The sequence below is a fragment of the Cyrtonyx montezumae genome, unplaced genomic scaffold (assembly GCF_038088225.1).
Source record: "Cyrtonyx montezumae isolate F1298 unplaced genomic scaffold, pur_monq_1.0 scaffold_3, whole genome shotgun sequence".
NCBI classification, from domain to species: Eukaryota; Metazoa; Chordata; class Aves; order Galliformes; family Odontophoridae; genus Cyrtonyx; species Cyrtonyx montezumae.
This window is the reverse complement of record NW_027072034.1, coordinates 56,972,350-56,998,785: the sequence shown is the minus strand read 5'-3', so window position 1 is coordinate 56,998,785 and position 26,436 is coordinate 56,972,350. Positions and strand designations below refer to the sequence as shown.

At 37.8% G+C, this 26,436-nt stretch overlaps 1 protein-coding gene across 1 annotated transcript in view; it reads right to left on the bottom strand.

Moving 5' to 3' along the window:
* Positions 1-26,436, bottom strand: part of DSCAM (DS cell adhesion molecule) — a 435,055-nt gene that overhangs the window by 49,968 nt on the left and 358,651 nt on the right. Inside the window, exons 20-24 of the mRNA XM_065741676.1 lie at positions 26,031-26,164; positions 13,909-14,062; positions 6,540-6,657; positions 5,556-5,719; positions 558-656 (exon numbers count right to left, since the gene is read on the bottom strand). Coding sequence (XP_065597748.1) covers positions 558-656; positions 5,556-5,719; positions 6,540-6,657; positions 13,909-14,062; positions 26,031-26,164 — 669 coding nt within the window. The remainder of the gene's footprint in view (positions 1-557; positions 657-5,555; positions 5,720-6,539; positions 6,658-13,908; positions 14,063-26,030; positions 26,165-26,436) is intronic.

Genomic DNA, 26,436 nt, shown 5'->3' with positions numbered 1-26,436 from the left:
AATATGACAAGTCATTTTAAAGACCTCATAAAACTAGAAAACTCCTGTGCACAGGAAGACATACAGCTCTCCCCTGAGTAAGGGACATCAAGCAATATAGATACTGCCTACTCTTACAACTACTTAAATACCATTTTTATGATAGCTTCAAAGGGGAAAGAAAAGGATAGACATTTCTAAATACCCTTCAATCAGCATCAAAGACCAGATGATGAACCTGGACTCTCAAAAATGAATGGTTACAGATTACATGTCTAGAAAATCAGAGAGTAACTGTCATAACAGATGAAGATATGCTGGAAGAAAGTGATTAAATTTGTGATTTTACCACCACACGGAGAAACTGCAATTTACTGAAAGCTTTTATCGCAACAATAGCACACATTAAATGCTGACAGCAGTATAGATCATTGTTGGTTTTTTTTTTGTGTGTGTGTGTGTGTGTGTTTGTTTTACTTTCTTTTTTTTTTTTTTTTTTGGCCATTCATAATTCTATACTTACCCTATCAACAACAAACAACTTAGGAAGAAGCTGCAATAAGCCTGAATTATATTACCTCGGATAGAACTGCCACCATTGTCTCCAGGTATCCAGGAAAGAGTAATAGAGGAAGATGTAGTTTTGGAAACAGTAAGTCTTGGCTGGTCTGGTGGAACTAGATGGGAAATATTTAAAAATAGAGAACAGATTCAAGTTATTAGATGTGATCCTAATTCAATCTAACAGTCATCTATCAAATAACTGTTTTGAGTTGAAAAAAATGTAGATTATTTCTGTCAAAGTGTCTACTTAAATGAGATCCTTGGATAAGACAGAGCAGACAAGTTCTCTTTTTTGGCATTTAAAATTCTACACAATTTTGTCTTTCAGCTCTTAACCCTTGATTTTCTCATAATTTTGAGTACCTGGCTTATCAAACCTGGTTTTAAATGCCATATGGCTACCCAACCTTTTTTTTTTTTTTTAATCATTATTATTCATATCTGTTTTAGGGTGAAGCTGAATTCCTAGTAGTAGGTAACAGATGTCCACTCACAAATGGTGTCACATTCATTATTGCCTTTACAAGCTATTATAGGCAAAAGAAAGAAGTGCCTAAGAAAAGTTTTTGCAGGTGTAGCTGTGAAGCTGAACAAATCTGGAAACGTTTCAGTTCTGTTGCTCTTTATAAACATTATATCAGTGTGTAAACTAAGAACCTTGTGTTTCTCAGAACCAGTTGCTGACAAAGCACAGGGATAAGACCAACATTACCTCCCATGCTTTGCACAGAGTAGAATTCGGTCTGAAAGAGCAGATCAAGAGCCATGCTGTATCCCAGCAAGGCACTTGATCTAAGTGAAATTGGGTGTTAGGATTGAGACTGGGTCTGGGAAAGTTTAGGTTTATCCTAAAAGACCTCTGATTGGTTATCCAGCTGACCATCAGGATTAGTGGATTTCCAGAGCTCAACTATCCAGGGCAGAAAACAGTGAAGTAGCCATCTTTCTTTTCAGTCTTACAAAGCTGTCATGAGTCCATCACGTAAAAGGTGTTTACTGATATCTTAGTTAAAACCTGTAAAGCTCACTCTTCTGCCTGAATCATTTAGCTATTCCTGCACACCTGTACTAGGGAGGTAACCAGAACCACAGCACAGAAACAGTAAGGGGAATATTGTTCACTAAAGTGAGGATATTTGACAGATGAAACTTCAAAGAGATAGTAGAATTAGTATTAGAACCCTGAACGGTACATATTTACTAACACTTTACACAAGTGTTCTGCATTTGCAGATCTAGATTTAGAAATTAAAAGGGGGATAAAAATAAGTTCATGTTTCAAATTATTTGAACCAATCTGCTCATGCACAGTGCCACTATATCTTGCTCACAGAATCACAGAATCCTATAATCATAAAATCGCTTAGGTTCGAAAGGAACTTAAAGATCATGGAGCTCCAGACCCCTGCCAAGAGAAGGGCTGCCACCCACCAGTTCAGGCTACCCAGGGCCCCATCCAAACTGGCCTTCAATGCTTCCAGGGATGGGACACCCAGAGCTTCTGTAAGCAGCCTGGGCCAGGGCCTCACCACTCAGAGTAGAGAATTTCTTCGTAACATTTAACATAAATCTCCCTTCTTTTAGTTTAATTTCCCTTTGTCCTGTCACTATCAGAATATGTAAAAAGTTGGGTCTCCCTCCTGATTATAAACTGATCACTGCCCCTCTGGCTATGACCATCCAACCAATTATTCATCCACTTAATAGCCCAGTGTTCAAATCCTTTTTCATCCAGGCCCGTTTCCTGCTTCCTCTGTTTGATTTCTTATGCTGGGAGATGGAAAACTCTTGCGCTTTCAGAAAGATGTCCTTAAAAAGCTGCCAGCTCTATTCTACTCCTGCGTCCCTAAGGACAGTTTCCCAGAGGATCTCATCCAGCAATTCCTTCAACAGCTGGAAGTTTGCCCTCCTGAAGTTCAGGGTCCTGACTTCCACTCTTCACCAGGCCCCTATTCCTCACAATCGTGTACTCAACCAGGGCATTGTTGAGTATGCCTCCAGTCTCAACCTCTTTAATGATTTCCCATTGATGAGCACCTTCATCTCTGGCTGGACAGTACAATACCCAGACCAAAAAGTAATTCTCAGCAGACTCAAGGAGCTGACTGTGTTGTTTACTCAGAATATATCTGGGTGGTTCAAATCCCCCATCCTCTTGCAGCTGAAGCAGGAAGGCCTTGTCAACAGGCTCCCCCTGATCAGGTACTCTGTAGAAGACCATGACTGTCAGATGTCCATTATTGGTTTGGTCCCTAACTCTAATCCACAAGCTCTTAACCTAGTCATGGTTGTTTCTCAGAAGGAGTTCCTTGCAATCTATATGCAATCTAATCTAACACAGAGGGCAACTCCCTTGTCACTTTTGCCCTGCATATCCCATCTAAAAAGCTTGAAGCCCTCAGCTGAAGTACTTCAGTTGTATGTTTTTTCCCCACTATGCTTTTGTGATAGCAATTAGGTCATAGTTTTCTAATTGCACCATGGTTTCCATCTCCTGCTTATTTCCCATGCTGCTTGTATTGGTTTAGAGGCACTTCAGCTGGGCAATCAGCCATGTTACCTTCTTGGAGGAGCCCTTCCAAATTCCCCTGGGATAAATCTGAGGTTTTCTTCCACTGCTTCCTGAAGTTCCCTGTCTCTTCTTTGACACTCAGCAGTAGATCCCCTTCTCTCATAAAATTCAGATTAAAGCTCTGGTGATAAGCCCAGACAGCTTGCTGCCCAGTATATTCTTGCCCTTTCTGGTCAGTTGCATCTTATCCAATGGCAACAAGACGGATCTGTCAAAGTTCTGCTCAAGATCATAGTACTCAAAACTCAGATACCATTCTTGCAGCCATGGTTCAGCTGGTCTGAGGGGTCTCTGTAACCAGAGATCTCCAAACTTCTCAGAAATGTGGATAAAATTGAGATTTTCTACCTCAAGAGCGAGAAGCAATGTATAAATTCTGCCTATCATTAAAAGAGGATATGAGAAACAAGGGCAGAACTGAGATGGAAACTGAGGAAGAAGAGACATCAGGGAAGTTTCTGATCACTGTCACTGCAAGAGTGGGAAAGGGGTGCTGGTGATCAGTTTTGGCAAGACAGTTTCAGTGCCATGGTTACTGCTTGCCAGACCCTGTCCAATGAGCAAGGCAGACTGAATGTCACAAATGTGTGATGTTTCTGTCATGTCTAGCAGTCTTCTCCCAGAGGACATTCCTTATTTCACCTCTACCTCTACCAGCAAAGTAAAAACTTCAAGAAGTACTCCCCACTTCCGTTCACTCTCAAGTAATAAAATTGCAAAATAACGAGTGCTGACATGAAGTGGAGGCTGTTAGTTTACAGCTGTTGCCTAGCTTAAAAAGAAGTTGCATTTTACTGTCCTTCAGGCTTAAATAATGCTGAAGGAAACGAAAAAGACACTTCATACTCTAAAGCAAAATTCTCTACATTAGATGGATTTGTTCCATTATTCTGACTCACTTAGGTTACTCCATGGAGAGAGAGACTGCACACATTACATTGTGGAAGATTTATTGTAAAAACTTTCATCATAGCTTCTCTCTATGAAAGATGGTGGTCTCACATATTAAATGCCATTTTGCTCTGCCCTTCAGGGAAGTAATATTGATTTCCTTTTAGTTACTGCAGTTCAATAAAAGCAAGGATATGCAATTGCAAAAATAGTTAGTGAAATATAAATTTAAGTGTTCCATTTGATAATGTTTCTCTCCCTGTCATGTATCAAACATTGCAGAAGAACATCTTCAGGCTTTCTTGGATTGTAGGTAAGTTAATATATACTATGGCATTTGTTTTATGGCTTAGTGGTCTGGTTTATGCAGAGATAGCTGCACTGTGGCTGAGAGAATCTCCTTCTCTCTTCTCATATATCTGCACTAGAAACAGACTAGAGCAACTGCCTGCAATATAGCCAACATTCCTAGCTCAGTGGTTTGCTGCCTTGGAGTATGACAGTTTGCAACCAATTAAAGAACACTAAGCATCTGAATGTTTGTTCAAATTTTGCTTTGGTGTAAGCAATGAAGAATATCTCCTGAGCAGTGAATTCTTTATATGTGAATACACATGCTCTATTTGACATTATTTTTAATGTGTACTCCTGTATTGCCATTACTTTTATACATGCCAACACTGTTAGGAAAAAATTCTTTAGGAATAAATTCTTTACTGTGAGGGTGGTTAAACACTTGAATAGCCTTCCTAGAGAGAGGGCTGATGGCCCAAGCCTGTCAGTGTTCAAGAGGCAACTGAATAATAACATCATTAATATGCTTTAACTTTTGGTTAGTCCTGAAGACCTGAAGACCTCAGGACTACATGATCTCTGAATGTCCCTTCCAACTGAACTATTTTAATCTATTCTAATAGTTACACTATATATATTTCAACAGGCATATAGAAGCTGTTGGCATTACATGCTAGCTGACCTTATACTGACATTTCATTTTAAATGGTTCCTCATATTCTCCATCAATAAAATTCTGCTCAAGTGTAATGAAGTTTTTGACCAAGGTATCAGTACAGAGCAAATTTCTGATGATAGCTTCTTAGAAGCTAAAAAAAGGCCTTCAGCTCTTCCTAAAATTTGAATTATTTAAATGAATACATGTACCTTTTATAGGAATAAAGCATAAGGTGGTATCTTCTGGGTGAAAAATGAGAATATAACTGAATACAAACACTCAGTTGATGTGACAGAAGCTTGCAGGTAGATTTAACTGCAACAGTGCTAATTGTTCCATCCAAAGCAAAACATCTACCATAGCATAAAATGCTGATAGTTGAGTCAGAATGAACTGCATAATACTATATAATTTGTAATTATAGAATATAATATTTAAACTACATAATAATATAATTCATTAATTTAGAAGGATGAAATTTTTATTACTGCACATCAACACTAATGTTTTAGTATTTATTACAAAACACACATTTTGATGCGCTACCATCACATAACAATTCATAGCTGTGATAATAATTCTGAGATAAATTCTTACCTTGCACCTGCAAATTCAAAATTATTTCATCTGATCCCCAGTTGTTACTGGCCACACAGCTGTAGTATCCGGAGTCTTCTGCTTTCACAGTACGAATGACAAAACTGCCATTGCTAAAGATACTTCTTCGCCCATCAATCATCACTAGACTGGGTGTCCCGTTACTACCTCACAGGAAACAAAGTGCATACATTAAAGAAGTTACAATCAAAGATACTCAGAATTGGATTTTTTTTAAAGAAACTAAGAATGGAGAGAAAGAAAATGGAGCGTGTGGTCGGGGAAGTGGTGCTCTTTATTAAAGATGATTAAGAAATATTTTATGCTGGGAAACATCTGCCATTTAGAGAACGCCCATATCCTTTCTCAAGTTTGAGTGAAATTGAGAATTCATTCCTTAACTATCAACAATCTCATAAAAATGCAAGAATAAAAGTTAATTCCTACAAAGTCTATCCTTATAAAATAATAGTTACATATATCAATCCAAAAGATGGTCTCATATCACTGCAGCATCCCTGCTTACACAGTACTTAGATGAAAATAGTTTAAAAATTAGAGTCCATGTCTTTTTCCATGTGTGACTCTATCAAACTGTGAAACTACAGATTAAAACAGACTAAGGGGAAACATGGTATATGCAAGACACAAGGTTACAGACCGCACTCCACAAGATTATTTAAATGTATGCGACATTCTGCTTTTTCAGATTAAAACTATTCTGTGGTCCTGAAGTTGAAACAGAAAGGTCTCCTTGATATAACATTTTGGATTTTACTTTTCTTCCCTTGTAATGCTTTCTGATTACTACGGCCGATTAGCTTTAGTCCAAGGAATTTCTAAATTCCTCCCTGACCGTGACTGTGGTCCCCCCAAACGATACTTCTCCTTCATGATGCAGTCATTTAGAATCACCAGCTTCACCATCATCTGGATTTTAAGGAAATGAGATTTACTTGAGCTATACATTTAGTTGCTGGTTACCTATCCTTCATCCATTTGACTGTTGGAGCTGGGTCTCCAACAGCTTTGCAAGGGAGGACAATATCCTTCATCCAGGGAGTTGTTACTGTGCCACTGAATGTCAAAATTCTGGCAGGAGCTGAGAAAGAGAGTGAGAAAGACTGAAATGAGATGTTCACTCCAGCTTTTTGAAGGGAAACAGACATCCAGAACCAAACACTGGAAAACAAACCAATCTCTTTTAAAGACAGATTTTTAGGAACCTAACTCCATTTAACTCAATAATATTAGCTACTTCACTAGCTGAGAGATGAAAAGGAAGGGTGGAAGAGTCCTGCTGGAGTAAAACCAGTTATTGATCATCCTTAATGTGTTTTATAGTCAATGTTATGGATGAAAACTATGTTAAAGGCATGCTTTTCTCCAAACTTCCACAAACCAAGTGTCCACAATAGACAGGTATCTTACAAAAGCTAAATGATTGATACGTACCTTTTGTTATAATAAGTCTTGATGTCACATAAACTACTAGAAAACTGATGTTTATACACTTGAGGAGAAAGACACAGGTAGTATCAGTTTTTCAGACAGGTTTAGGTTTTTGGGATTAGTAACTTAATTTCTGATCTGTGTTTTCATTGGCTCAGGAATTATCTTTGTTTCAACTTGTTTTTCACATAAAACAGATTATTTCTAAGGAGTTCTTCTCCATGTCTGTTATAGTCTTGTGATCACAATTTTCTTATTATCTGTCTTGTTTTGGGATGATTCCGGTTGTCTAACTATAAGCATACTTCTCTTAACTCTTTACGTAAATTATGGACTAAGAGGTTTTTCAGAAGTGCACTCCACTGTTTCCAGGCCGAATTGATTCTTACAGAATGAAGAATAGGTATACTACCCCAGATGAAATGTTTTGTGTGATCTTGCAGTTCAGTACATTTTAACTCTAGCCACAGGGTGGTGTTGGTAAACATTGGAGACTAAAAGTGCAGATAATTTCACTTTCCAGCTGCGAACTGGGAGAGAATGGTGATCTCACTGTTCAGTGAGGTGGTATAAGTGTGATTTCACAGAAAGATTTCAAACTGCATTGGTCATTTTTTTCCAAGTCAACTAAAGGTAAGATGGCTCACTGCCACCACTTTGGTCAGAGAGTGAAGCCAGCAAGGAGTGTTCAGATTTTTTCACAATGACAAACTGGAACCATTCTAGCAGATGGGAATTATCAGAAGTGAACGTGATTGATAACAGAACAGTTTATACATTGCTGCAACATACTGGATTGAACGCATAGAAAAGCTTCAGGTGGCTTAAAAAAATCATTCAAATGTGTAGATATAATCTTAGAACAGTATCAACAACCATACTCTGTTACTGTCATTATTTTAAAAGGAAACAAAAATTTGAGTCTACAAAGCTTATACTGGACTTCAAAAGACAACCCCAAATAATATTTCTAGATGTTATCTGTCAGCTATCTCAATAGAGACTAAGCTATGAAAGAACACTTGACTTCAAATGTGAAAATAAGACTAGCTTCTCCTAAGAAAACGTTCTCCTAAGAAAAATGTGGAGATAATTGTGCATTTTTAGCTTAAGACCTCAAGACTGAAAGAGTTCAACATATGTCAATAGAAGGTTATCTCCTTTGTTTTCTGAGAAAGCAGAGATTCTACCAAACTGCCTGGAAATATTTTTCTATTAAATTGTGATATTCCCCTTGGGCTAGAGAACTCAAAAGTATTTTTTTAAGGATGAAATTTTCTCATGAATTTTAAGGGGGATAGGCTTGTTACAAGAGCTATGAAATTAAGCAAAATAAACCTTAATGTAGTAACATATTACTACAACGCAATGAGTCTATATGAAGTCCATAAACATAAACAGACTCTCAAGTCAGTTCTATTCATGCTACACTCAGTTAAATATATCATCAATGTCATTCCTGTATAATATGCATAAATGACAGAATTGTGTTAGTTTCAGTATGCTATATTACTCTAGAATGACACGATATAAATACATTTCTTTTTGTCTTTATATATTTAAAGACTCATGCTGAATGTGGATATATGAAATACTGTGTTTTTAATCCTGATCTACTGCAGTCATGCACATTGCATTTAATAATCCATTTTGCACTAATTAGAAAAACATGAAAATGAGAGCCACCATCAAATAAAACTAGGATGTTTCATCTCAATGGATTGTTATGTTCTACTACTAATATAAATACATATAGAATTCATGCATAAAAGAGCAGGCCTTGAAAAAGAGTGAAGGGGAATTACTTCAGTGGGATGCAGTGGGATCTGATATATTCATAAAATAAAATGAGTTCATAGTTTATATGACTGATTTGGATTGTTTTGCCTATGTTCTCTTCAACTTCTCAAGAGATTTTTCTCTGGTCACTATTTTAACTGGAATGGTAAGTAGTTGTTTTGTAGATTCAGGGTAACGAAGTCCAGGGTAGGTAGTAGCACAATACCACTTTCCCGACAGACAAATACTGACATGTTAATTCCTGGAATAACAGCAGCTAAACAGTCCTGGTCCCCTCCTGGCAGCTTGGATGGTTCATGTTTGCAGGAGGGTGCCACTGTCATGAGGTGGAGGCACAGCAGCAATGCTAAGACTGTAGACAGTCATTAAGTCTGATGGTATAGACTTGTTTTCCACTGTGGATCTTCTTAGGCTGTATCTTCTATAAAATATTTACAAAGGCCTGTAATGCCATAAGCCATGAGCTAATTAACTAGTTACTGAAACTAAAAAATGCTTAGTTCACCTGGAGACTTCAGACACAGTGAGAAATGTTGAAACACTGAAATCAGTGTTAGAGCACTCGTTTGCTTTCCGTGACCCAGGTTTGTACTGCAGGAGATGTCTAATGGTACTCATGTCATCTTTAAGACACAGCAAAATATGTTGTCAGCTATGACTGTCTACAAAATACAACATCTGGACTGTTCCTAGCAGCTGCAGTGCCTTCAGAAAAATAGTGGTCAGAAACTTTAATTCCTGTTCCATGCAGACATTTTCTCTGCACTGTGAAATCTGAACACTCATTTTAAATGAACTACTAATCCCTTTTTCCCTATCTTTCCCACCTCCCCAGTGTTTTTCAAAATATTCAGTTATTTCCAGCTGCTGCCAGTTACTTTAGGACAAAGCATTCATACCACGGAAATCCTGCTGAAACCCTCAGCATGGCTTGGCACCATTATTACCAAACTTGCAGTGATATTCATTTATTTTTAATAGTTATCTCAACAGTGAGTACTTGATTAAGTCATTGGTTTTGTACCAAATCTTCCCAAGTGCATTATGCTGTAGTTCTTATTTTCATTATCTTGTGTGTCTCATTATATTGTGATGTGAACAAGTAACACAAACTTCACACATTAGGACACTATGCATTAAGATCACAGACCATAACTCAGAAGTGCACATTACAAAAGCACACAGAACTATTTTTGTGAAAGCATCCACAGCTTCTTATGTATTATCTATTTCTTCATACACTGAGTACTTTTAATGAGGTGGCAAAACAGCATGAAAATTCTTAACTCCCACTTTTCTTTATAGCTTAATTCCCGATAATGTTCTGAAACTGCTAACTGGATCACAAAAAACAGAGAACTAGGAACAAAATGAATGTCTAGTGAAGTTCATCTGGCAGCAGTAGGTTTGAAATGCTAAGAGGCATTCATGAGGTTAAAATACCTTGAGTGTCACAGACTTCTCCGTTTTGAGCTAAGAGAGCTTCACACAGCATGCAGACAATTCAGCTGCAAGACTTGTCTCATTTTTAACAAAGAAACTCAAATGCCTACTGACTACCTACCAGCTTCACAGTAGATGGCACGGCACTGGATTAGGACCATGTCTGTTCCTATTTATTGCAAATTAGCCAGTCATTAATTGAAGATAAAGAGGTGCCTTCACTGAACACCGCACTCTTTCATGCTAATGAGGTTTTCCCTTTATTTGTTTAAATTACGAATCCAATTACCTACATTTATTGTCATAGAAAAAGAAACAGCCAGAAATTTTTTGCAAGAAGTCCTAATGTTCTTTATTTTATTATATTTTCTTTTTTTCTCTCGAGAGCAAAGCACACTTTTAAAGGTAAAACTGCATGGGGAAACAAGAGTTATGGAAGATCACTGCAGCTCAGCTTCATCCAATTAAAAGAGCAGCCAGTTAATACCATGGGTAAGGAGTTTCTTTTACTTACTTTCTCACAAAAGAATATACTGCGTGCTCCAGTATGCTGAATCTTTAAAGAAACAGACTGATAACTTGTATGAACTATCTTTTCTGGTTGGATATTAGAAAAATTATCTTCAGGGATAGTTGTGAGGCATGGTGGTTTACCTGGAAGTGATCAAGAAATGCATGGATGTGGCACTGAGGGATGTGGTTAGTGGGCATTGAGATGATTCTGTGATTCTGCAACTCTGTGATAAATTGATTGTTGTACTACATTAGCTTAGCTGCCTTTTCCAACCTTAATGATTCTGTGGTTCCATGATCCTATGTGAGTCCCAGATGTAGTTTAAAAATACAGAATACAGAATGCAACACAGATTAGAAGGTAAGTCTGTTCAGTGCTAATACTCAGCCTACAAGAACAGGGGAAATACAACACTGAACTCAGAGTTCTCCCCATAGGATCAGATTGCCATAGGTCTGGTTCTGTTATCATCATGTTGCTGGCAAATGCCACTATTCATCAGCCATGGTCAGGAAACAAGACTAACAAGGCACCTGCAAGGTTTTCTTTCTTGCAGATATATTTAATAGACTAAAAACGCAACTTCCAGTCAGGAAGGAAGAATAATTTGGAGGAAAGTTGTCTGCTTACATGGAGACTGAACTTCCACCTCTGTGGTTATTTTTCATTTGTTGGGGTTGGTTGTGCTTACTTTTGTCAATTACAGATAATTACAATTTGTTCTGAGATACGGAGACACAAAAGGGAAAAATGTTGACATGAATTAAACTTTCTTTTAAATTGGACTAGCCGTTTTACATCATTCCCCTAACAAGACTTTCTCATTGTTCTCAGAGGGGTTCTTAAGGTGGGTTATAATTAAGCTGACATAATTCCAGGTAAACTTCCAAGAGCTGTCATGGTGATGTCATTACTTGGGCAGTTACCGTGAAAGAAGTTTGGAAAAAATGAAGCAAATAACTTCACAATAACAATCTGTGAGATGTTCACGCTATTTAGCAACCTTCTGCACTCCTTGTAGCAAAATCAGGCTATAATGCCTGATTAGATTAGGTTCATGCAGGTCAATTTGTAGTGCATCTATTTTTGGCAAACCAAGAACTGTGACATATTACATTTCCTTATAACCAGATCAAATCATCTTAGTACCTGTAAACTCTGTATTGTTTTGCATTCATCTTGTCTGAATGCTTCCTACTCTTATAAATGCATAGGAAATAGAAAACTTGCAGTGCATTACATGCAGGGTCCCCTGCAAAGTCCCAGGTTTGTCTATGCCCCTGTTATATTAGTATTGCATGGTATTACTGGTTAATTGGCATTGTTCTTATTCAGGCTTTAATGTTTTACATCTATTTTTGTAGACTTTTTATTTGGCATTACACATTCATTACCCCTAGTAACAGATGGCTTCACAGAAGGAACACATGAAATCTTTGCCCGGTTTCTCTGAGGTGCTCTTCCAATGTTTTTCACGTTTCTCCACTTCTTAAGTTTCAGTTTTGGTCTCACAAGTGTTCAATATGCTGTATGCAATTGTGTTACAAGGAAAAGCTACAGATTTTTTCAGATCTTCTGGACTTTTCACAGCTTTCAGCCATGCATCAGGTTCATTAACCCTGCATAGCTCTAAGAGAAAAGTCTCTGAAAGAAGATACAAAAACTGAAGGATGTCAGAAGAATAAAGCAAAAGTGACTTTATAGCTGACAAAAACAACCTGCCAGCAATGGCTTAGGGAGCAAACATCTGCCTGTTTGTTCCAAACTATACCTCTTTACCTTGCTAGACATTCCTCACGTTACCACTGATAAATCTTTCATTGTTTTCTACAGTAGAAATTACATAGTTATTACAGCTGAGAAATGTTGAAAAATGTCCATCCAATATAATAAAAACTTTGGCCTAGAGACTTGGCAAAGAAGACGTAAATTTTCATCACAAATCTGAGGAACTCTGCTTGTGGCTTCTGTATACTCAATACTATTTCATGTGTTAAAATAGTACCCTCTACACACTATTACTGGTATTTATGATAATAGTTCTGATAGTTAATTTGCCATAATCAAATTCTACCTGTGAAGGTAGAAACATCAAGTTTTCCGATCGTAATAGTACATCCTTTTCCATTCAGACACTAATTTAATGTTGGTGACATTCGTTTGAAGTTCTGTTATGTGCTTCTTTTTTTTTAAGCTAGATACCTTACATAAAGCACTAGACATCTAATTTTACATTATTACATCATTAGCCATATGAACAAAGCATTAGCAGTCTTGCAAAACTCTAAAATTGATGCATCCATTTTGAAGCACTATGGATCTGTGTGCCACAGTGTTACTACTGGCAAATACTGTCAAAGTGCCAATTTGAATGGAAAAAACTAGAAGACAAGTCTGAAGATCCCACGTGGAGACTGACTACTGATGAGACTCTTCTCACCTTGCTCTGTAAAAAATTATGTTCCTATTTCTAAGCAAAGGTGAGAGAGTATTGCAAGCATCAAGCCTCACAGTACAGGAAAGGCTGAATACATAGGCCCAAGTAATATCTTTTTTTTTTTAGAACAACTAATACAGCTGGAAAAAATATGCAATAATTGAGGCACATAATCCCTTCTTCAGATCTGAAATAGAAGCTGCAAACTTCAAAGCTAATGCGAGTTGAGAACAATTGTTCAGAGTTTAGGTATGTTAATCAGGCCACTTGATACAGAAGATAGTATCTGTGGAGTACACAAGAGATATTAGTAAGGAGAAGGATTATAAAGAAGTTATCTTGCATGACAAAAAAAGAAAAAAGGAAAAAAAAAAAAAGAAACACATTCTGATGTGGAGAATAATCTCTTCAAGCTCTCTGTACTCAACAAAAGAAAAGTTGCACCAAAAACCAATTTATTCCCTTCTGAGGTAGGTGGGATGAATTACTCCCTAGAGAAGCACATCATTCTTACCCTCTCTGCTGACTACAGCAAACCGTTGGGTAATGAGCTGAGAGTTGTCACCTAACTTTTGGAGAAAATTGAAGTTACTCCTTGCAAATCCCACTCTTAGTAAGCAATGAGACATAAAGAAGCCACGTGCCAATTATAGCAGTAATTAGCATTACAAAGTTCTGGATTGCTTTGAAAAGCACTGTCATCATACCTTTAGCTAGTGGCTCTACAGTGATAATCTCGCTGCTGTTGCCTCTTCCTGCAGCAGTCACTGCTACCACCCAGACGCTGTACTGGCGATTCCGACTCAGGTTGGGGATTCTGTAGGAAAATGAGTCGGGAGAGGCTTCAAACTCGCTGATTACCTGTGACGGAAGAGATAAATGTTTCCAAACTAAAATAAACAATATTTGGTGAAAGTCTGCTGAGCTGAGCGCTACAAAGCCTATTACTTCATGGTAATTGGAATGACTATTGCTTGAAGCAGATGGCAGATGGCAATAAACAGAGAAGACACAATAAGTTGTTGCAATCAATTTATATTCAGGAAATTTGGGCCTATATTGTGTTTTCAAATTATTTTTATTTGGGTTAGGAATTTAATGTGTCTATTTATTTTTACAGGGTTGGATAAACAATTTAAGTGAATAAATGTATTATACCACCAATAGTTCCAACAAACCAGTTTTGTTTTAGATGAAACTTTCCCAACAGATAATTATATCCTGCATCTGCTGTGAAATGTGGAGTTTACTACCTCATTGGTCACCTAGAATCTTTGTGCTGGTACTCCTTACTGTGGGTTTGGTGGGTTATAGTAGCAGAATGAATCAAGAAATATTCAGTAATGGACTGTTCAAACTTAGCTTCATCACAAAATAACTTTCATTCAAAGATTTGCAGCAGAAGGTCGTGTAGCTGCATAAGCGGACATGTAAAAGTACTGGAGGAAATGCCAGTTCAAGTCTATTCCTACACTGCCACCAAAGTGCCTCAGCCATGGGTCATGGAAAAGCTGACCAGCAATTATTGTTCTGCAGTTACGATTCTTGGTAGATGTTCTGCAGTGTGCCTGAAGTGACCTGTGCAAGGAGGTGCTGAGGAATTAGGGATTTCTCCATGGGACATTGAGTTAGTGCATCTCAGCAGATGCTCCACAGGAAGCTCTACTCATTTAACAGAAGAAAAAGGTAACTTCATCTACTCTGAGCAGCATTGCAATATTCACTGTAGCCATTTTTATTTCTGACATGTGTTTTGTGATTCTTGTTTGTGAAAACAGAGGAGTTCCTAGCCCATCAGAAGATTAAGTGAAAAAAGATTAACTTCCCCATGCCATACTAAGCATGGCAATAGATATATAACACCAGGCTAAAAATATTTAGAATGTTAATGACATAGAAAATAAATTTTCACTAGGAATCTGCATTAAAATTAATGCATTGACATAATCTAAACTTGATTCAGACTGACAGAAGGTGTGCACAGAATGTCTTTGATATACAAATATCTGCTGGTGGTAAAGGCCAATTTCAGCTGATTAGCATTTCAAAAGGTTGTTTGACCTGAAAGCACTGGAATACATAGTCCTTCAAAGTGAATTCTAAAAAAATACAATATTTTTCCGAGGTATTGTTAAACACTTCTCTAGTGTGAAATAGTAGCTCGTTTCAGCTAATGAAGGGGTCACCATGTTCTTGAGCTGGCATCTCCTTTGGCCAGAGGAGGGTGGAATTCATCTCATTTCCTTTTGAAATCTGTAGTGAATTATTCCAGCCTACACCTTCACTCCCTTCAAGAACACACAAAAGAACATGCACTTCTAAGACAGGGTTGTTCTGGTTTATGTGGGACACATACATTGCAGTGGGATGAATCATGACCTAGACACATCTATTTGACCCTATCAACTCTTTAAGTGTAAACATAACTAGCTTGGGGACAGCTGTCTGTGTCACACACCTACAGTAAAATGAAAAACACTCCATAGAGATAATGTGTTTGTTCACTAGAACACTCAAAATCCTGGCTTTTACATAAATGTATGCCTCTTTTTATTCCTCCAAGAACATAACCTTTTTCTTGAATAGAGACTAACTTTTCTGGGGAAATTGGTTTGCTCCAACTCACAGTTACCTATGCTTAATAGAAGTACAAAGAAGGACCTCAGCATACTTTCTAGCCAGTCTCAGTTCTCCTGTCAAAATGCCAAGTCAGTTTGTTCCATTTAGTAAACATTTGCCTGGGTTTCCACTTCTGATATGAAGAGGTCAGTACAGGCAGACACTTCTATTATTATGTGAAATATTACAGCAGGTTTTGAAAATCATCTGTCTTGACATTTACATGAGAATATTGGACAAATGCCCGTGGCTTGACAGGTTGGATTTTTGTGAGGTCATATACAAAAATTAATATATTGATCTTGGTACAGGAGGCTGAGTTTTAATATTCATGAAGCAGCATTTCCTAGGATTAATTTGAAAGTCAAACAGGCTAGGCTAAGTCTGGTAGTCAGACTCTACTCATTAATGCAGTCATCTATCAGGAGCTACTTCTAAAACACCTAGTAAGATGGAACATGAATACAGCATTTAGGAACAGCAAACCTTTAAAGACCTCCTTATTGCTAAAATTTCATTCCAGCAAGCACAAGTTCAGTTAAATTTACACTGTCTTTTCCTTGACACCCATGATTTATGAAAGGGGCATACTGTTGACTTAGCAAGACAGTGTTAATACTGCAGATTTCCTGCTTGAAATGCCTCACCATCAAGCTTCTCTCTGTCATGGTAGAAGCTAGGACAGTCATGTATACGTTGTATACATTTGTTAAACACAGCTTGGAGTAGATTGGTTTGAGATTTTAGGTGTGGGATAATGAGATGTTAAGTGGAAAAGGAAAATCTTGAAACTATAGCACTGTGACTAAGCTCTCCTGCTCTGAGGCCTGAAGCAACAGTGAAAATTGAAAAAACAACCAATTGTCCACAATTTCTGTTTATGTGGCCAGCTAGGACAAAAGGCAGGATTGTCTAAAAGCACAGGAGTTCACTTCCCCTGGAGCTCCAAAAGCAGAAGAACCATAGAATTAGCTTCACTATTGCATTTTTAAATGCCTTGTCTTTAATTCCTTTCTCCTCCACAAGATCAGCATAATTCATACATTTGCAACTGGAGCTCTGTCAAATATAAATTCAATTATTCATGGAACTAATTTATTAATTGAATCTAGAAAATAAATCTTCACTAAATAAGTAATTCTTATTTTCTTAAAACAAACTGCTAACACAAAAGATTTTGTTTTCTAACTGATTAACATATACCTTCTGTTTCCTCAGCTAACATTCCCTGTTACATACTTGGAGATGCTCCAGTGACAAAAAATCAATTTTACTTTTAACTTTTGCCTGCCATTTCAATTAGATTAGCATGCCAGAGACTTTCATTACACAAGAACAAAAAAATAAATGGAGCTTTGTCAGCAAAGAGAAGATTAAACAATCGAAGTAAGAAATTCTTTAAAGGAATGTCACCTTGTCACATATTGGCCTTTGTATGTGCCAGTGTCTAACATTTACTGATGCATTATCCCTAAAGCAGTAACATGCTTGCTCAGGGGAATTTTTTTTTCAGCTGCTTTTTTAAAATTTAGCTTGTAGATGATGGGTTAATTTTTCTTTTCCTATGCCTTCAGTTCAATATCTAAATGCACAGACAGGGCCCAAACTCTAGAAGTCCAGCAAAGGCTATGAAGAATAAAAATAAATCAAAGCCCTTTATCAGAGTACAGTAAACTCATATCTCAGACCAGGAAGCACCAAGAGATTCTGAGGAACAGACACTGCAGGTAGCACTGTTTCCAACTGATGCAATTTCACTTGTACTTTTGCTCTTCAATGCTTTGCATGCTTTGAAACAGCATGCCGCTTCCTGGCATTTCTTGTTCCTTTAGAAAGCAAATAAATAGGCAATGTGCATAAAATCAGACTGTTTGTAGTATTTTTTAACCAAGACTGGAAAGTCTTCAAAACACTGTGTTAGAAAAGTACAGTTTTTAACAGTTTTCATGAGAACTGGGAGTTTCCTTTGCCAACTTTTTTTTATGCCATGGAACAGAACTCAAGAGAGTCATGAAGGAATAAAGGTAACAGGAAGAATTTGCTGTGCACTGGAAGATTTTTTGTGGCAAAGAAAGGCTGTATCTTATCTACAACCATGTCTGTGCAATTTCTGATATAGTAACATCTGTAAGATAGGTGCACTTAAGATCTCTGTTCTTTGCAAGTTATGAGGAAACTTGGAAGTGATCTGCAAAAGCCATGTGGAGACTTAATGGACAAGAGTGAAAAGCAAGAAAAGCAGATTTATAGTGTGATTTGTGAAGCAAGAGAGCACATAAGTTGCCTCATCATGAAAATTAAAAATACATTATTTCCACTACCTAGAATTGCCTATGTGCTTTCTCTACAAATCCGGGTATAAAATATGAGTATAGAATAAGGTCTGGTAGGGTCTTCAGACTTTACCCAAGTCTATCCTCCTTCTCTAAGCCAAATTTAACTACAGCGTAATTTTAGACAAGAGTTTGTCCAACCAGATAATGAAGAGCTACATTAAGTGGAGACTTTATAACTTTCTAAACTGCATGAGCTATCCCAGTGCTTAACTTATTAGAAAGCTTTCTTAAAATTTAGCTTGAGTTCTCTGCTGCAGTATAAAGCCTTATCTTCTTTTCCAGTCTATTAGGAACACAGAGAATAGTTTATAACCTTCATCTTTCCACCAGACTTTAATCTGTAAAAAGATTTAGCGTTCCTTTCCTTACCAGTACACTTATCTTTTTATGGCTTAATAACACCAATGCTTTCAACATTTCCAAGAAATCAAATTTTTGCTAATAACCTGTCATTATAATTTTCACTACCATTGGTCCACAGCCTTCTCAAATACTGTTTCTATATCTGTACTCAATGATTCCAGAGTATGGCATTTGGCTTTTCACAACAGGATTATAACGCTAGCTAAAGTCCGATTTGTGATACAAAATGACCTCAAATCCTCTTGTGAAGAAGCTCACCAATTGCTTTCTGCCCACTACCATTTAATTTGGTTATTCATAGGACTCACTTATTTCTACTACTACCTACACTTTATTTTATTTCTTTTTCTCCAGATCAATTTCCCCATTTATCAAGTTCATTCTGAATTCTATTTCTGTCTATTGTGTACTTGCAGTCCCTTCCAGTCATGTAAATCCTGCAAATTTTATAGGAATGCTCAATATTTCATTATCAGGATTATTAGCATAATCACTGAATGAAAGTGGACTTTAGAGATACCTGCACTACTCTTTCCTGCCCTCAGTATGGAACAACTGGTTTCATCACCTCTCATAGTGCAGTAATCAGTTTTATTTCTATGTTTAGCTGTAGCTGAAACTGTGTTTTCCTGATCAGGTTTATTTCAATAAACATGCTCCCTATGGACTTATCTTCGTTGCCAGATGGGAGAGAACCATGAAGTGTGTTGAGCACCTCAAACCCAATGGTCCACACTGCTTTTCAGTCTGACCTCCGGCAGTGAAATCACTGCTGTAATTAAAGTAAATTTTTAGTTCTGCAAGGTCAGAACACAGAGACTGCTTTCTTTTTGCACAACACCATCACGGAATTGTTCACCTTGTTCTACCTCAAATATTCATTGCTCCTGGAAATGATGTTTCAGAGTCTCTTTGATTGATCTAGTGAAGGGGACCAAAACAAACAGTTTCTACCTGAATTGGTTTAATATAAAATCCAAACATTAATGTATAGATTAAAGATTCAGGTTCTATGTCTCTGAACAAAGTAGACTTGTGAGTGTGCACTTGGTGCACTCCCTAAAGATATGAAACTCTCCATGCAGATTTTTTCTTGGGGTTATAACAACAATTCTGCTGACTTTTGCCTTGCTTCCTCTCACAGATGGACAGATTGTCAGAGCTGCCAGGTACAGCCAGTCCACAATTTCAGTTAGACTGGACACCACTTTGGCCATATAATGGCTTGCTTGGCTCTTGCTGTTCGGCTCATGTTTTGAAACATGACATCTGTTTTTCACTCAGTGTTATTGAAGCTAACTGTTGTAAACAAAAGATGTGTGCAAAACAGAATACAGCTTCTGTTTTTTGTTTGTTTGTTTGTTTTGTTTTTCTCTTAAATTCTGAACTGTTGGAAAATGCAAGACAGACATTTTGGGAACAGCAACGGAGCTAGGCCCATAAGACAGCCCACAGACCAGATGTTCAGGTAGCTCATCTCAGGCATTCTATTGCTTGTGAACTGCAGAGGTGCATCATATTCTTGTCCCTTTGCAGTAACCCACAGGAGCCAGTGAGTCCATCTGCCTCCCCCACGTCATGATCAGGGAAGCAGGATGGGGTGTCACAGGCAGGTGATAGTAAGGGCATAAGACTGACTGCTGGGCTGCCAGCAGTGTTACTGCCTCCTCCTGTGGTCTCAACAAGTCACCAAGTTTGATCAGAGCATTTCAGTCAAATCACCAATTGTGTTACACCTTCTGGTCCCAGGTCCTTTATCATCTGTACAATACAGAAGGGAATAGGATGAATACATACCTGCTGAAATAAGTTGCAACTGATGCCAAGGCTTTACTGTTACACTATATTGATATATGTGTAGGTGAGCCTAGGTAATGAGACCAAACCTGAGTTTTATGAAAAAAATCAATATCAAATTTGTTTTAATATTGCTTTGCAAGGAGAACTTTTAAAAATTGCATCAAGCAGCCCAGCAGCAGAATTAATTTATACTCTGTCACATCTCTCTTGAGTTCTGCTCCATGGCATAAAACGTCAAGTAGGCAAAGCAGTTAAAAGAATGAATGTGCTATATTTGGGAAGTGGTAACAAATCTGTGAAATAACTATGAAAAAGCTGTAAACAGTACATGTGGTATATTAAAAAGGACATATTTAAAATACTATTCCAAGCAAGTTTTTTAAAATAACTCCACAAAATATAGAATAGCTCTATGCTATATAAAGAACAAGAATTAATAAGCATAAATATCTTCATGCTGTGAAAAGTACTGTACAGGCACAGTGATAAATACTGTTGGTAGAATACAAATCACTGAACATGCATTTTAAATTCAACCTCACAGACTCTGTTGACTCTAAATAAACTTCTATTCAAAGTAACTTTATCTGCTTAGCCCTCTTCTGAGAGTTACCTTTCCCACTATTTTAGAGACTTCCAGCTTACATTTAACTACCAAAGACTTTACAGAATAACAGATCACTTCCTGCTTTTAATTATTTTTGCAATGCTTTCCATGAGTTCTATTCAAATCTTTAAAAATGAAGAGAAACCATTTCAACAGCCCTGCATCATACTTGTGCTGGGGGCTCCAGACCTGGATGCAGTAGTCCAGAAGGGGGTCTCATGAGGGCAGAGCAGAAGGACAATCACCTGCTGGATGGGCAGTACAATTAGAAGCAAGTAACCAGGAGATTTCTGGAGAGTACCAAGACCTTTTCTTTTGTAGATGATCTGCAAACTAACTGGTGGACATACTCTGCTGAGCTTGATGCCTGCAGAGAAGGAGGAACTGACTGAAGATGTGAAGATCTGTGACCTTAGGTCTGAGGTGGCCAAGAGGCTACATTTTAAGGGTTGGACTTGATATCTCCAGAGGTCGTTTCCAACCCCTATGATTCTGTGATTCTGAGAGGAATGATCCCATGGTAAACTGACCTGGAGAGTAAAAGGACTCAGGACACCTGTCTAATCTCCAAGTACAACCTACTTAGAATGCAAAAATGGTCTTCAGCAGTGTATGGGAAGTTCAGTAAGAATGGCAGAAGACCATACAGTCACACTGAGCTCAAATACAAAAATGAACACACAAGAAGGTGAATGCTGTGACAGGCTACTTGGGAGGAAAACACTGTCTGTGCCTGTAGGGGTAGGGTTAGAAAAGCTCTGTATAAAAGGTGGTATGCTGTTAGAAACTCAGGATTTATAATAGTATAGGTCAGTTGATCCACGTCAGTGATCCCTTCCCTCCATTCTATACACTTTTGAGACTGCATCTAAGCACTCGGCCCTGCTTTGGGACTCCAGGAAGAAAAAAAAAGACATGAATATAAAGGAGTTAAGTACAAGACAGGATTTCATGGAATGGTCAGGAGTCTCAAGTATAGGACAGAAATACAGTGACAAGCTGTGCTAGCTGGGTCTGACAGCCTTACAAAAGAGAAGGACCAGGAGAGACTTTATTGCTCTGTACAGGTACTTGATTAGATGCTAAGAGCCAAGCTATTCTTGAAGCAGTTTCAACATGGGAAAGGCCCCTGAGCAACCTGATGTGATTAAACTTGCTTTGAGAAGAGTTTTGGACGAGGTGAACCTCAGTAGTATCTTCCAGTCAAAATTATTCTACTATTCTAAGAAAGTTTAAGAGTGGCAATCCAGTTCCATAGAAAATACAAACAAGACAAACAAAACCAAATACTAACAGAGGCAACGTGCAGTTCTGAGAATAAGAAATGCATTAGAACATTACCAAGATGTTTTCTCAGACAGCAGGAAAGACCAACAAAATCCCATGGCATTTTAAGCCATTGGTAGAATTGTGTGTCTTTCAGATCTGAACTCTTTCTATGCATGGTTCTCTAAAAAAGCTCTGCTTTTGGCCTTTCACTATCAGAAATTCAAAGAGCAATTGTGAGGTCATCTTACTCCATATCTTAATATGAGTGGAATGAAGACAGTACCCTGAAAAAGAAAATCACTGTGAAGAACAGTCTCCATTTATTATTCTTTTGTAGCGCAGTTCTACTTACATGACTCCTTTCCATTAATCTCCAGGCATCACACAGAAGACTGATGCACAGTTTAATGACCTGCTTCATCAGAAGAAGCATGGTAAGAACATTTACTGTGTCTGTTCCTATGAGTGAACAGCTGACCAATGGATCACTGCTTGTCTAATGCCCCCCCTCAGCAAAATCTTAATAATCACAGAACTTTTCTAATCAAGGAAGAAAAAGAGATTTTAATATGCATTTCTGTTTGAGTGATGCCATAGTGTTTGTTGGAACTTCAGTTATAGAGTTGGTCTATATTTACTCAGGCCTTAACCTTTCACTGCTTTCCCTATCAGTCATAATGCTTTCTCCCATGCAGCAGCAGGCAACTGCTGTTGTCCTACCTTCAGCACATGCAATGTTTCTTTCCATGCTGCTTTTTAACTGTCATGAGATAGATAGCAGTTTCCAGGCTGGCAAACCATTGGATGCTTTGTGTCACAGCAATGTTCTCTAAACTTTTTCTGTCTTCTAAATTTTATTTAATCTAATCTCACTAGTTTCTCCTTATACAGTGTACTGCATCAGGCCTGGACAGAGTAATCACGGTGATACAGGTACGCTCAGGATCAGCACAACTGGAGGGAATGTGGCAAACATGGTAGCATGAGAAGACACTTCCTGAGAGGAGCGGAACACAGACTTTGGAAGAAGTGAGATAAAAGTACTGTAGAAAAGTGGGCTAAGAGCTGGCACAGAGGATAACATTTTTAACCTATATTATAGTATGTTTTGTTAAATTTGAAGAATGAAAAAACAATTTTTAACCTATATTATAGTATGTTTTGTTAAATTTGAAGAATGAAAAAACAATTAAGTCACTCTATTCAGGCCAGGTCTTGAAATAGAAATCGAACTCAACTAGCCCTTAGGGCTGCATCTACAAGCTGTCAGCTTGTAAATGAATGCATAAGTACTCATAAACTTGTATTTTTCTATATTTTAATAATAAAAAAATTCTGTATGATAATGCCCATACAATAATATAGACAACATGATTATCAGTACAACGTTGGATCCTTGTTTGCCCTTTAGCTTGCTTACAGAATAGACTGTAGCAGAGAATAATTTCTAATTTTCACACATTAATCATATTAGCTGTTTGAACCATCCCAGGCAGATACTGTAATTGTGATTCAAAATAATTAAACAGAAGATGTCTGCACCCTTCTGTAAAGAAACATCAATTTTATCAGATTCTGTTCTTGCAAACCAAACTGAACTGTGCAACAGTCTGCAAAGCTTCATCTGACAGTAAATCAGTGTCATATGAGGGTTGTGAATTGTAGTAGAAATGTGCACAGTATGAACAACACAGTTAACTTTTAACTTTTCCTTTTGGTGACTTAAACATCAAAGCAGCATTGTTACATGAAGGAATTTCAACCATTCTGCTAGTCTAATAACTTTGTCTGAAGTGTACTGTACTGAATTGTCAGTATTTACAAACTGTTCATAAAATGCACTCTTATGAAGAAGACAACTTCTTTCTAAGTTTCCCTTTGTTGCTGCCCTTTTCTCTTTCACTTCACTTATGCATAAAAACTGAGATTGCCTTTATCTTTAAATAGCAGATATTTAGCAAAGATATTTTGCAACAAGGTTTTTGAATGAAGGAAGAAGTCTTTTAAGGAAATATAGCTTCATACATCCACTCCAGCACTTACAGCTTATGGTGGCAGAAGAACTGAAAAGAAAGAGGCCTATGAGGTCTATGTAAGACCACTCTCTCTGTCAACTACTTGACTCTGTCAACAATGAATCATACACAGACTTCCTTGGTATATATAGACGACACCTGACAAGGAGTGCTAGCATTTAAACACATTTGCAGCAGGCTTGTTTCACTGCAAAGCTACCTCTAAATAAAATAATTTATTTAACAATCATTTAGTAGGTGCAAGATAACAAAGCACTTTGTTAGAAATGAAGCTGTGGTGTCTTACATTAAATGTATTCTATAGCCTTGCACTTATTTAGAGATGTCTAGCCTGGCTTCTGGAAATAGACAACAGAGTACAATGACTATGTTTTGCTCAAAACACAGAACTGATACAGAAGATGAGCTCTGTAAGCAACCATTTATGTTGATCTCCAAAATAGTACTAAGAAGTGATACAGGTACTGTCCTCATAGATATATCTTTGTATCTACACACACACACACAACCCTTTATGCACAGAGATACCAATAGGATAACTATATATGTACCTACCACTAATGCATAAAAAACAACTATTGTTTCTATTGTGGTCTACAGTATACACTGATACCTTCATCATCCCATAATGAGTATCATTAAAATAGCAGTAAAATTCAGTACAAGCTAAGACCACCAAAAGAAAAGGTAAATATCCGTGCCATCACTAATCATCACATTGTTTTGTTCCAAGGTACTCCAAAATTACCTGTTAAATAAACAATCATGAAAAAGTAATTCTGTAGAAGACAGAGCAGCAAATTGGATAAAAAATGTGTAGCAGAGGCTGTTTATTTTCCTGATGATGCAAACATACAAAAAATATTGCTAGCAAAGAAGCCTCGGGAAGAAACACTGCAGCGTTGTGTGGTTAAGTGGCTAGCAAAGCCAGCAGCACCACCTGGTGTTCATTCCAGCCCCTGAGAAGCACTCCCTGCTCTGATCAGATTCCAACATGACAGAAAAATTCCTGTCCAGTGTAGTATTGTCAAGAGATTTGTTTGCATGGCTACAATTATTAAATTGATAGAGTTAGGAACCAGCAGTCCTGAAGCATAAATGAAGCAGCAGTCTTCTGTCCTTAGCTACAGAAGTGGCCAATAAGACCTGCTTACAGCAGGAGAGCTCTAGCTTAGCCATCAGTGAACATGTAGATTTGTTTGTTAAAAGTATTTGTAAAATTATTTCACTTCCTAGTTAAAAGGAACAATTTTTCCTTTTTCTTAAAGATAGCTTGGTTCTTTTGTGACTCACAGAGAGAAAAAAAAAATCAATTCAGCTTTTTTCATTGCATTCTCAGAAAGTAATAGCACGTAAACCCCAAATACTGATTTGAGCAAATACTCCTGGCACAAATCAGCTTATTCACAAGCAAATATGTTTGTTCATAGGCCATTATACTCTTTCACACAAGAAAACTCAGGCCAAAAAGGGAAGTAAGATGAGATCACAATTCAGATTGGGCAATTAGGTGCATAAATACACATTTCCAGCTATAATAGGGCTTTACACGGCTTGCTGGGTTTGAAACATCTTATAAGTCACTGCAGTGCAATATATTTTTAATAAGGCAAAAGTTCAATAGATGGGAAAAAAACTAAAACAGCCCTCAATCACTCCTTTAGCCCCAGAATCTCCTTTCAATCTTTTTTAAAGGAAACAAAACAAACAAATGAAGAGCAGTGCAGAGCATTTGCCAACACACAATTTTAGTTCTGCAGATCAGTGCAGCCCTTCTGAGGTTGTGCTGTGGGACTCACCGTGGGGTAGGGGTGCGAGCAGAACACGGTGTATTTCCGGATGATGCCGTTGAGCTTGAGGGGAGGGAGCCAGGACACAAAGACGGTGGAAGCTGAAGATGCAGCTGCTTTAACACCAGCAGGAGGGCCTGGAACTGAAGAGAAAAGCTGTTTTAAGGGCAGCCCAATGGAGTGTGTTGCTTTGATAACCATGACCCTGTGGACCAGTGTGGAGACCCTAGGAAGCAGCTGGGGGGGGGGAGGGTTGAAAGTGTATTCACACCTCTAGGGAGGGAAGCCTAAATAAGCTGAAGAGGGACCCAAAGTAACACTGTCACAGCTGATTAAACTTCTGTGAAGCACCATTCCCATACATGAAACATTGAGTGTTTGCAGCCTGGAAGGCCAAGAACAGTATCCTGCATCA